The 12,141-nt window shown below is 44.8% G+C and overlaps 1 protein-coding gene across 1 annotated transcript in view; it reads right to left on the bottom strand.

Moving 5' to 3' along the window:
- Positions 1-190: 190 nt before the first annotated feature.
- LOC111954815 (protein FAM135B-like) overlaps positions 191-12,141 on the bottom strand; it is a 51,274-nt gene continuing 39,323 nt past the window's right edge. The window contains exons 5-17 of the mRNA XM_070436031.1: positions 11,999-12,116; positions 11,785-11,834; positions 10,670-10,825; positions 9,431-9,504; positions 9,091-9,245; positions 5,595-7,875; positions 5,202-5,368; positions 4,866-4,957; positions 4,568-4,665; positions 2,104-2,255; positions 1,650-1,760; positions 1,052-1,165; positions 191-814 (exon numbers count right to left, since the gene is read on the bottom strand). Of these exons, the coding sequence (XP_070292132.1) occupies positions 609-814; positions 1,052-1,165; positions 1,650-1,760; positions 2,104-2,255; positions 4,568-4,665; positions 4,866-4,957; positions 5,202-5,368; positions 5,595-7,875; positions 9,091-9,245; positions 9,431-9,504; positions 10,670-10,825; positions 11,785-11,834; positions 11,999-12,116 (3,774 nt within the window). The 3' untranslated portion in view covers positions 191-608. The remainder of the gene's footprint in view (positions 815-1,051; positions 1,166-1,649; positions 1,761-2,103; positions 2,256-4,567; positions 4,666-4,865; positions 4,958-5,201; positions 5,369-5,594; positions 7,876-9,090; positions 9,246-9,430; positions 9,505-10,669; positions 10,826-11,784; positions 11,835-11,998; positions 12,117-12,141) is intronic.

Raw genomic sequence — 12,141 nt, 5'->3', positions numbered from 1 at the left:
ACAACACAACTGATGGCTCAAACGCATTAAGAAGGAATGAAATTCCACAAATTAACTTTTAAAAGGTACACCTGTTAACCTTATATATATATATATATATATATATATATATATATATATACACACAGTTTCTTTGTAGTTACAGCTCTATTTGAAGTAGTGGTTCTACTTTAAGTATTTGAGCCTGTACTTGAAGTAGGTGAGCCTCTATTTAAAGGGATACTTCGTGTTTTTGGCAATGAAGCCCTTTTTTCTACTTTCCCATAGTCAGATGAACTCATACATTTTTATCCATGTCTCTGCATCCAGTATYAAGGAAGTTAGAGGTTGTTTTGTGAGCAAATGCTGACTAGCGTTAGCGCGATGACTGGAAGTCTATGGTATATAGCATTCTAGCAGTTACCATAGACATCCAGTCATTGCGCTAACGCTAGTTAGCAATTGCGCTAAAGCTAGTTAGCAACTTCCTTCAAACTGCACACAGAGACATACAAAAGGTATCCACAAGTTAATCTGACTCTGGGGATGTAGATAAAGGATTTCAWWGCCAAAATCCTGAAGTATCCCTTTAATGTAGTTTGAAATACTGTTTTAAGTAGTTTGAAGTTCTATTTAAAGTAGTTGAGCCCTGCTACCAGGAAGAACTTCTCCAAGAAGAGTTCAGAGTCGAGCACGGCGATGTGAGCGGCTCGGCCAATCAGAGTGTTGGCGGTGTTGGGCAGGGCATGGAACACATTCTGGCGAATCAGACGACAGTCTTTAGCCCCCACCAACGGCTGGAGCAGGTTGTTGATCATCTCTGTGTACACTGGACCTTGGAWATGGAGACAGAAGCACATGTTAGTTAGTTTACATGGAGACCTACAGTGTGGAAACACAGACAGATACATGTCAGGGTTCAGTCTCTGACAGAATGTTAAAAGCTTTCTGTATTTACGTAATCACATTGGCACGTCAACAAAGAGATAGGTACATTATGTGATGAAATGCTTCTTAGAMACATTTGGTGGAGAACAATAAGAACATAGGAMCTGCAGTGAGTGGTGCTAACCTGTGGTCCTGTCTTTGAGTGCAGTCCTGCACATCTCTATCCTGGCAGAGTGGAAGGGAACATATCTGTCCTGAGGCGATGCCACCAACACCACATTCTTGAAGAACTGGAGCCCTGAGAAACCAGACAAACAGAGGGCGGAGAGAGAGAGACACACACACAGAYAGACAGAGAGAGAGAGCAAAAGTGTTTGTAGGTTATATTTATGTATCACTTGGTGCCATCATCATCGTTTGACAGCCCTCGACTGATAAAGCTGTGTTTTTTCTCATGTCTCTTGTCACTGCTTTTAAAGGAGTGCACTGCTGGGTTTCAAATGACAGGGTTTGCATCATTTTGTCAGCCCGGCACAGCTCGAAGAAAAAAAAGTGTTTTTTTCTGGCTTATCTACTTGGTGTCTTTGCTTTGTTCATCTCACACAGTGGAGGGAGGGCTTCCCAGAACAGAGCTAGCTAGCTAGTGGAGTCTGAGTTAGCCAGATGATATGGAGAGGAAAAGAGAGAGAAAAAAAAAGACAAGATGACCAAATTCATTTATGAATATTTAAACTCATTGTGCTCTTACAGTATAGTTCCTCATCCATTATAGCAGTACCTACCTGGTTTCTGGCTGAGGAGATAGAGGAAAGTTTTCCGAGGATCGGTATGATCTCTGCAGGTAAGCTGCAGCAACGATCCGGATTTCTTCAGCTTCTGCATCAGCCACAGACCTGTAACAACCACAGACATCAGCCACAGACCTGTAACAACCACAGACATCAGCCACAGACCTGTAACAACCACAGACATCAGCCACAGACCTGTAACAGTCCTCTGAATTAAACATACACTTCCCCCTTTGAAGACACTGGGAGGAGGACAGAGCAGAGCTGAATGCAATTACTACACAGAATGGTAAGACGAAAACCAGAATCAGAAACACTTCTTGCAGTAAGACAGTATATATCTGCAATGAGCTGTTTCTATTCTCCATGCTGAGTCAACAATGGCCTAGGTTTTGCAAGGATTTCAAAGGTCCAAGTAGGTAGGTATACTGACCCCTCCCCACCTCACCTGTGCTGACCAGCGTGCTGTTGTTGTACAGCGTTCCCAGGTGTGGTCCGGACAGAGACAGGAAGGTGTGCAGTTTGATCAGGTAACAGCGGAACCGAGGCCTCGTCAGAACAGACCGGATGATCACGTTCCCCAGAGAGTGACCGATGAAACTGAGGGTTGAAAAGAAGTGACAAACAGATCAGAAAAATCACTCTGCTGCTACCCAGATCTCGTTAGACAAGAGTACCCAATGAGAAGACCTCCAGAATAGAAGCACAGAAATAAGTGCCTCCAATTCTTTGCCCCTGATATTTACTCTATTATGTTCAGGATGAGGGTAGCTCATCCAATCTGCTTTTAACTCCAAATAAATGATTCATGCTCAAATAATGGTCCTCCAAAGCAAGGCGCCGTCGMGCCGTCTTAATGGCTACGATAGTGGTAGCTAGAGTAATGAGCTGCTTTGTCCCAGTAGTCAATGAGACACTAGATTTCCTTAGATGTTCATTTCCCATCTGCTAATTACAGTAGTATCACCATCATCAAAGTACTGGGCAGCTTCCCTCAACACCAGCTCCTAACAACTTCTTCATCGGTTTCCTCTAACACTAAATATAGAGGCGATGTGGAGAGAGACAGCTGCTTCTGTGGCGCTCCATGTCTTTAGTCACAGTTTTTCAGAGTATAAACAATGTTGAAAAGAATACATACTTAAATAGCATACCCAGAAACTCAGATAGGAACATTGGCATATTTAGGGCAATTATTGTACATGATGAATTACTGTACTTGGACCCATTAGGCGTGTTATGCAGCGGAGAAAAATATGCCGGGGTGGCAGGTAGCCTAGTGGTTAGAGAGTTGGGCCAGTAACTGAAAGTTWAAAAATCTGTCATTCTGCCCCTGAACAAGGCAGTTAACCCACTGTTCCCCGGTAGGCCGTCATTGTAAATAAGAATTTGTTCTAAACTGACTTGCCTATTTAAATAAAGGTTAAATAAAACAATTTAAAAGTTTCAGTTSTTCATATCAAAGACAATGCTAAGTGATTGACAGTGCATGGGAATATCCTCCATTACTGGGTTATTAAAACCTTCTCTAACTCAGAGGGGGCTGGTGGGAGGAGCTATAGGAGGACGGACTCATTGTAATGGCTGGATTGGAATAAATGGAACGGTATCAAATACATCAAACATATGTAAACCGCATGTTTGACGCCATTCCATTTATTCCATTCCAGTCATTACAATGACCCCGTCCTACTATAGCTCCTCCCACCAGCCTCCTCTGCTTTAACTGGCCATCAGTTTGATAGGGTTTGGAATTGAGCTGAGACAGGGGGGGGTTCTCGATTCGGGCAAAAGTCCATCCTCCGTCCTCTCTCCTCCTACATGACCTAGAAACCGATAAGTGGAAATCTGCCACACCCCCTTTAAATCAGATTTTGCTTTGTGAGAGGAGAATTACATGTACACGTTTAAATACAATACACTACTTATTATTMTTATAAAATGCAGTGCAAAAATAACTTAATTTGTTTTGATCACTTCACACATTTATTTTGGGATCCACCCATGTGAACGTCATTTGCCTAATGACTTGTGAGTGGAGAAGGKCCATTTCAAGCAAGCACATTTCCACCCTTGCTGACTCTCCTTGCTGACTCTCCTTCATTAACTTTGACCTTTTCAAAAGGATGCGAGAGGACGGAGGAGAGAGGARGGYGGAGGTGAGCAAATCGAATTGATAAAAGGCCATGGGGAAGATCTCAAAGTACTGCTTGCGTACTATCTCCTCATRTTCTTCTCAAAACCCATTGGAGAAGGTCAGAGGGGCGGGACCTCTTGCTTTCTCCTCCAATGGGTTTTGAGAAGGAGATGAGGAGAGAGGATGCAAGTAGAACACAATTGAGGACCTGCCAGGGAATATCATCATGTATTCATATGCTGCCATCTAGTGGCTATATAAATATATATATATAAATATATATATATATATAAAATGTTGTTTCTCCATTGCCTCCTATTACTGTACTGTGTCTTTATGTTGTGTGGTAGTTAGGATACTGACCTTAATATTGTGTGGTAGTTAAGATACTGATCTTAATATTATGTGGTAGTTAGAACTGACCGTAATATTGTGTGGTAGTTAGAACTGACCTTAATGTTGTGTGGTGGTTAAAACTGACCTTAATGTTGTGTGGTGGTTAGAACTGACCTTAATGTTGTGTGGTAGTTAAAACTGACCTTAATGTTGTGTGGTGGTTAAAACTGACCTTAATGTTGTGTGGTGGTTAAAACTGACCTTAATGTTGTGTGGTGGTTAAAACTGACCTTAATGTTGTGTGGTCGTTAAAACTGACCTTAATGTTGTGTGGTCGTTAGAACTGACCTTAATGTTGTGTGGTGGTTAAAACTGACCGTAATGTTGTGTGGTAGTTAGGAGAATGACTTTAATGTTGTGTAGTGGTTAGGATACTGACCTTATCCGTCCAATGGTGAGGTTGTACAGCTGAATGTGCTGGATAATCTCGTCTAGTAGCCTGTCCGTCATGGTGTCAAAATCTGCAAACGTGTCAGTCTGCAGCCAAGGAAGAGGAAAACAACACATTTATTTAACCAGGAAATCCTACTGAGATCAAAATACCTTATTTACAAGGGTGATCTGGCATACATAGCCAAAATTAAATCATATTCGCAGGATTCGCTCATACCTATTATCGATTCTCTAAAATCAATGTTTATTGTATTAATGTGCGGACAGAATATTCRGTATTTTACCTGGTTCCTCTCAGACATGAGGAAGTCCAGTCTGGACCCTGGTAATCCCAGCTCTATGAAGGTCTTCACCAGGCGAAGGTCTGCACTGTTGCCTAGGAGGAGACAATATAACAATACAGCTTTAAACTCCTTGCCCTGATCAGTATGTAAGTATAGAGGGGGGACCCAAACCATTTCCTGAACTATTCAGTTCTTTTGAGTAAAGCTTTATTGTTCTAGCATTGGACAACATTGTGTGATGTTTTATCATCTAGGCAATGGACATATACAACCTGGTGGATCAGGAGATTGGCTGATCTGGTTGATTTGATTGATTGATTGATTGATTGGTCTCACCATCAAGGCCGTGGACACAGACGACCAGGTGTATGCCATCCTCAAACTCCTCATCCTCCTCCTCAGGGGGGAAGTAGGGCAGGTCGGAGGCCAGGTGAGGGAGGTCACTGTACAGGGTTGCCTGGAATACCAGCTCCTTCACCAGATCCTCTTTGGACCTGTAGAAACTGGAACACAACGCAGGCAGAGGTGGCATCATTATGGGGAATCACAGCAGCATCATTATGGGAAATCATAATGTTATATGCATATGCACACGCTCAGAAGAACTCATCATCAAAGAGGTCAAAGAGCAATGAAAACGTCTGACTTCTCACACATCTATGACTGGTTCCCCACAACTCACTGCAGAATTTCTTCTCATTCTAAAACTAGAAAGATTAAACAACTCACTGCAGCATCCTCTCYTTTGTTTCGTCATCTGGCCCCAGGGCATTGGACGAGGATGAAGAGATGATGCCGAAGGAGCCCAGGGGCTGATGGGTAATGGGGGATGCGGCTTGTCGAGTGGAGATGCCGCTAATGGACGGTGAGTCCCGYACAACGGAGGAGAAGGGAAGACAGGTCGGAGCGCAGGACACAGACATATTCACCACCTCCACCATCTTCCTGTTCATAAAGGATAGGCCTGACCCTGAGTTTGACCCTGAGCTTGACCCCGAGCCCGTCCCTGACCCCGAGCTACTGGGGATCTTAGCCGGCTTGGTCTGACCGTTGAGATCCAGCTGCTCTCTCTCATTGGCCGGGAGCCCTATGAGGTCATCAGGCCTGGCAGTATCATTGGCAATAAGGCCTAGGAGGTGGATGGGTCTCTCTGTGTGGTTGGGGATAGAGGGGATAGGCCTGGGGTCATGGAGGCTCTTCCTCTGTGAGACCACCACTAGGTCACGCAACCCGACCCGATGGAGGCTCTGGGACGGAGTCTGGTGATGATCCAGCCGTTCCTGGTCAACAAGGTCGTTCAACCCAATCTGATGGAGACTCTGACAGTCATCCCTGACTGGATTATCCTTCACATCATCCACCAGCACACTGCTGTCATGTTCACAGGGTTTGGTCTCACAGGTACAGGGGGCAATCTCTACTTCACAGAGACCTGGGTCAACTGAGTTTAACACACCACTGCTATCTRCTCTGTGATGGTTCTTATCCTCCATCTGACGGACTATAGCTGGATCCTTCACGTCATCATGACCTTCAACATACTGTTGGAACAACAAGACTTCAGGAACTCGACTAATGCCACTTAAGACTGCCTTCATGTCCTGAGTGTCTGACAGGGCCTCTGGCAGAGCAGATTCATTAGATCTAAGAGTTTCTTTAAGATCACAACCACTCTCCTGATGAGCTCTGGTCACCTGCTGGGGTGGTGAGGGAGCTGCTCCCCAGTCAAACAGACCAACCTCAGGCAGCTCTCCCTCCTGGATGTCCTCCAGAGAGGAGTGGTTAACCTCGGATAAGGACTCCAGGTGTCTGATCAAACCCCCAGTCGTTACATTAGTGGCAGCAGTGGAGATGGTAGTGTATCCATCCTCRTGGTCCTGGTACCCGCTGGTCCCCTCGCTCTCCGTGTCTACCTCCTCCTCCGCTCCCCCCTTGTCCTCCTCTGTGTCCTCAGGGCTGGAGATCTGAGGAGCTGAGACAGACTTGGTCAGTTTACTGAGCTGGTTCCTCTGTTCCTCGTCGTCCTCGTAGGGCAGGGAGGAGATGGAGGTGAGGGAGGCCTGGATGCCAGCGCTGCCACCCCCTCCACTGGGCAGGCTGCCCCCGCTGTTTCCGCTCTCTGTCTGCAGYCCCTCCAGGGAACTGCGGTGGGCCGGGTGTCTCCTCGCCAGGCGCTGCAGTACCAGGCTCTCTTCCAGAGGGCGCCCTCCTCCCGTCCGATAAACGTCCAGGGGCCAGGCCATCGAGCTGGGCTCGCTCTCGATGCCAGAGTCGGAGATGACGGAGGGGGAGCGGTTTAGGATCTTGGAGCCACCAACCCCCACCCCTCGGTTGGCCAGTTCTCTCCTCAGGTCTGTAGGTAGAGGGGGCGTGAGGGGATGATCTTTGAGTGGAGCCTGGGYGTTAGTGGTTAGACTGCTCAGAGGAACATCCTTGCTGTCGGTGTCTATAGCAACGTCCTTCTCTTCTACATCCAAGTCAATTCCTGTACTGATAATGTTCTGGTATCTCTGTGTGATGATGTCCTGGTGGTTCTCCAAGTCTTTCCAAGTCGTGTCTTCACTGTTAGAAGTATGTTGTGGGTCTGTACAGTGTTTGTGGTTGGAGGAGAACATCAGCACTGCCTCTCCTCTGAACAGATCCACATCAGTGGGTCTGACTGTAAGGAACCTCAGGCCTAAACCAGGGCTCTCCTCTGAGATCTCCTCTGTCTCAGTCTGCTCTTCTGGATCCCCTGGCTGGACTGGCTCTCCCCGGTCTGTTCCTGCCTGGTCTGGGTCTGGAGTCTCAATAGATGGAGAACCTATCTTGTCAGTAATAATGCTGGTGCTCTGCTCTCCTATGAGAGACCTGTACGTAGCCTCACTGTCTTTAGGCTCCTGGGTTGGTATTGCTGGTGAGCTGGCGAGCTGGTCCAGGGCAGGAAGACTAATGTTTGCATCATTGACAGGAGGCTTGGGGATGGTCTGCTCACTGGTGGGCAGATGTGTTGGTGCATATGATCCCCAATCTATACATAAAGATGGAGAAAAAAGTTAGGTCTTACGCTAATACTAGATGTTTAAATTATACTGGTCTACACTACTTAAATACGTATGGATCTGAACCAGATAAAACAGTATTGTTAGCACAAATAAAAGCAGACTCAGGTCAGGATTCAAACTAAAACAGATAAACAACCTATGTACTGCTTAAAGGTGAATTCTTGTTGAGCTATCAGCGATCAAGACCGCCGCTAACGTCAGGCAAGCTAAAATATGGAAGTGTTTTAAGAACGTCATACCAAGGATCATTTAGCTATTTGATTTGAATTTTAAGACCCCTTAAGGTATTCAAAAAAATATAAAAACATATTGGATGAAACATTGAATTTGGCATTACTGCTGTTAGCCAATTTAATAACAGATTCACTACATGAAACAACAGATAATCCCAAACATCTAAAGGAAGTTTGTTCTGAATTTGTTCTGAATCTATCTGAGAGATATAAGAAAGATATTTGACATGTATTTATCCCCTTATTTTAGATACTAAATTATCTCCATATATACTTCCATACATTCTTTTAACTGGTACCGGGGGCCTTCAGATGAGGCTTGTGAGGCTTGTGGGCATCCTAGAGCATAGGGGTCATAATAGTTTATAAGCCAAACCGTTCAGAAGCTACAGAAGTTTTRGTAAGAAGACAGTTTTTCTAGATGTCTTATGGTATGACAAACACCACTCTATCTCTGCCACCTTTCAGTGCAGATGCAGAAGGGCGATATCGGCAGATGCGGTGGATTGAAACGCAGCCATGCAAAAAAACACATATTCTCTAGCTTAAACAGACAGATTATAATTTTTTTCTTCCCAATTTCATGGTATCCAGTTGGTAGTATTACAGTCTGTCTCATCACTGCAACTCCTCGGGAGAGAGCCATGCGTCCTCCGAAACACAACCCAACTGCACTGCTTCTTGACACAATACACATCCAACCCGGAAGCCAGCCACAGCAATGTGTCAGAGGAAACACCGTACGCCTGGTGACCTGGTCAGCGTGCACTGCGCCCGGCCCGCCACATGAGTCGCCAAACCCTCCCTAACCCGGACGATGCTGTGCCAATTGTGCACCGCCCCATGGMCCTCSKGGTCGCGGCCGGCTGTAACAGAGCCTGCAGAAATTGTAGGCCAAGGGTTAAAGTCTATRGCTGTTGAATGAAATCCTGGACTTAGTCAACTCACCTGTCCGTGGAGACTCTACATATCTGTCTTCYAAGATGATAGGCAGGCTGTTCCAGTCTCCGTCAATGTCCAGGCACTCTACAGGTAACGGTGGCATCCTGGTCAGGTAGTTGGAGTTACGCACCTCCACAGCTATCTGACCGTGTCTGTTGATCCTTTAACCAGGAGATAGAAGATAAAGTCGAAGACCTTTTGCTATCTGTCATAATCACTCAAACACATTAGGCCTACCTTTTCTCCATTCATAGAATGATGTCTTAGATAAAGCATTAAGATCAAATTAAATCTAAAACAGAGTGACAAAACTGCATCATTGTGCTCCTGGAATGGCAGTACTCACAGGTCCTCTTGAAATGTCAGGGATGTCTCTTTGGGGTGTTCTGTGAAGAAGTATGCCTCTGAAAACCGCCTGACCTGACATCAGRACAAAATACAAACAAAACCAATCTTCATTTCCTCACTGAGAAACTTACTGAGTTAGTACTGTATGCAAAAAAAGGCAATGATTTGATCTTCAAAATAACAACATCAAAAAGAGAAATGGTGTAAAAGTATTGGTAACTGCCAAAATAATGGAAACACTTGAGTAAATGAGGGATACAAAGTATATTGAAAGCAGGTGCTTCCACACAGGTGTGAGTTATCTAAGCAATTAATTAACATCCCATCATGCTTAGGGTCATGTATAAAAATCCTTTAAACAGAAATAAATACAAAAATCCCACTAAAGTATAACTAAACCTGCCTCCTGTTATAAAGTCACAAAGACAGACTGAGTTATGAACATCAAGAACCAGTGTTACAGTGTTTCTGTATGTATGTTCCCTAGGATAATTACAGAATACATGTTCATTGAAATCCCACCCTCCTGTGGGTGGAACCATGAAACTAACCCCTGAAGGTAAACGAATATGGAGAGTCCAGTGGAGGCTGCTGAGGGGAGGACAGCTCCCAATAATGGCTGGAACGGAGCTAATGGAATGTCCTCTAACCATGTGTTTGATGTATTTGACACTATTCCACCCATTCCGCTCCAGCCGTTACCACGAGCCCATCCTCCCCAATTAAGGTGCCACCAACCTCCTGTGATGGAGACATTCTGTGTTCATTATGACAGACAGACAGACAGACAGACAGACAGACAGACAGACAGACAGACAGACAGACAGACAGACAGACAGACAGACAGACAGACAGACATGAGAGATGAAACTAACACTGTGAGAGACAAGAGCCTGGAGACCTGCTAGCAACACTGAGGAGAGGAGTGGGAATAGTCTTACATTAATATGAATTATTCCAATGATTAAATGCAAATTACATTTGGGATTCTCAGATATACTGTCTATTCAAGGCATTGAGGTCTATAGGGACTAATCATCAGCTGGTGTGTTTTATCTGGCTGTAATACTCTTACACAATCTGACACACACAAAACCTAATCAGAATAGTGGACTCTGGAGGGTTCAAGGCCTCGTCCTCTAGTGTTACATACTTCATAATATATCAGATAGTATGTAGGGGGGTGTGTGATGTTCCTGAGGAYGTCAGGGGTTMGAGGTCAGGGGTTAGGGSTRACCCTGAGTGTGTGGTGTTCCTGGGCCAGGTGGGCCAGGATATGTGTGTTGGGTACGGCAGCCTCCAGGAAGCGGGTCCACAAAGCCGACAGCTGGGAGCAGAGCAGGGTGAGATCTCTACTGATCTGTTCTGCTACCTTCTCATGGCCCSCCTGCAGCTAGAGAAGGAGAGGAGAGAGGAGACAGACGAGGGTTAGGGTTAGTGTGCGATGCTGGTTAGAGGGGTTAGAGGCTGGTTAGAGGTCAAAGGGCAGGTTAGGTGGAGCAGAGCTGGGTCAGGTCTCTACTGATATGTTCTGCTTCCTTCTCATGGCCTCCCTGAACCTAGAGGAGGAGAAGAGAGTGGATACAGATAGTATCTCTTTATATACTCAATGACTTTATCCAGATGCRACTGCTATCTTAGATATATAGTACAGGTAACTGCCAAAATAATGGAAACTATTGAGTAAATGAGGGATACAAAGTGTATTGAAAGCAGGCTGCACTCCCACACAGGTGTGGTTCCTGAGTTAATTAAGCAATTAACATCCCATCATGCTTAGGGTCATGTATAAAAATGCTGGGAAGGCCATTATTTTGGCTACCATGGCTATGCCCCCATTGGATGAGTGGTCACTAAATGGTTTGATGAGCATGAAAACGATGTAAACCATATGCCATGGCCATCTCAGTCACCAGATCTCAACTCAAATGAACATTCAAGGGAGATTCTGGAGTGGCGCCTGAGATAGAGTTTTCCACCACCATCAAAGAAACACCAAACTATGGAATTCATTTTGGAAGAATGGTGTTGCATCCCTCCAATAGAGTTTCAGACACTTGTCGTATCTATGCATTGAAGCTGTTCTGGCTCGTGATTGGCCCAACGCCCTAGTAGGACACTTTATGTTGGTGGTTCCTTTATTTTGGCAGTTACCTGTACGTTGTAAAAAAAAAGAAAAAAAATTATAATGGAATTTTTATTACATTTTTATTTATTTAACCTTTATTTAATTAGGCAGTTAAGAACAAATTGTTGATGGAAATACTAGTAGAACAGAGGAAAGAAAGCATAGCTAATATAAAATGTTGATCTTGGTTTTTAGCAGTACTGTATGTCTCGTACTACACGTACCTGTAATTCTATTGTGAGCTGATTTAATGTTTCTTCCACAGGTAGCTCCTCTGTGGAGAGAAAGACAAGAGAAAGAGATTACTACAGCATAGCTCAAGTCTACTAAGTATCATACATTATTTTGAACAACAAAATACTTGACTTGATTGATTGCCACATAGACGTAGCTAAATATTGAGGAAATGCTACGTCTTGTAACGTCTTGTTGCCTCACCTATTTCCACTTGGTCCAGCTGTGGTATCTCCTTCATCAGAGTGGTGTAGTAGGAGCGTACGCCTCMGTGTACCACCAGTAGGAGGRGACAGAGTCTACCATGCCACGTGTGAGCTCTCTGAAGACAGTTCTCACTAGGGACG

Source organism: Salvelinus sp. IW2-2015, linkage group LG30, assembly GCF_002910315.2.
Source record: "Salvelinus sp. IW2-2015 linkage group LG30, ASM291031v2, whole genome shotgun sequence".
NCBI classification, from domain to species: domain Eukaryota; kingdom Metazoa; phylum Chordata; class Actinopteri; order Salmoniformes; family Salmonidae; genus Salvelinus; species Salvelinus sp. IW2-2015.
This window is presented reverse-complemented; position numbering and strand designations above follow the sequence as displayed.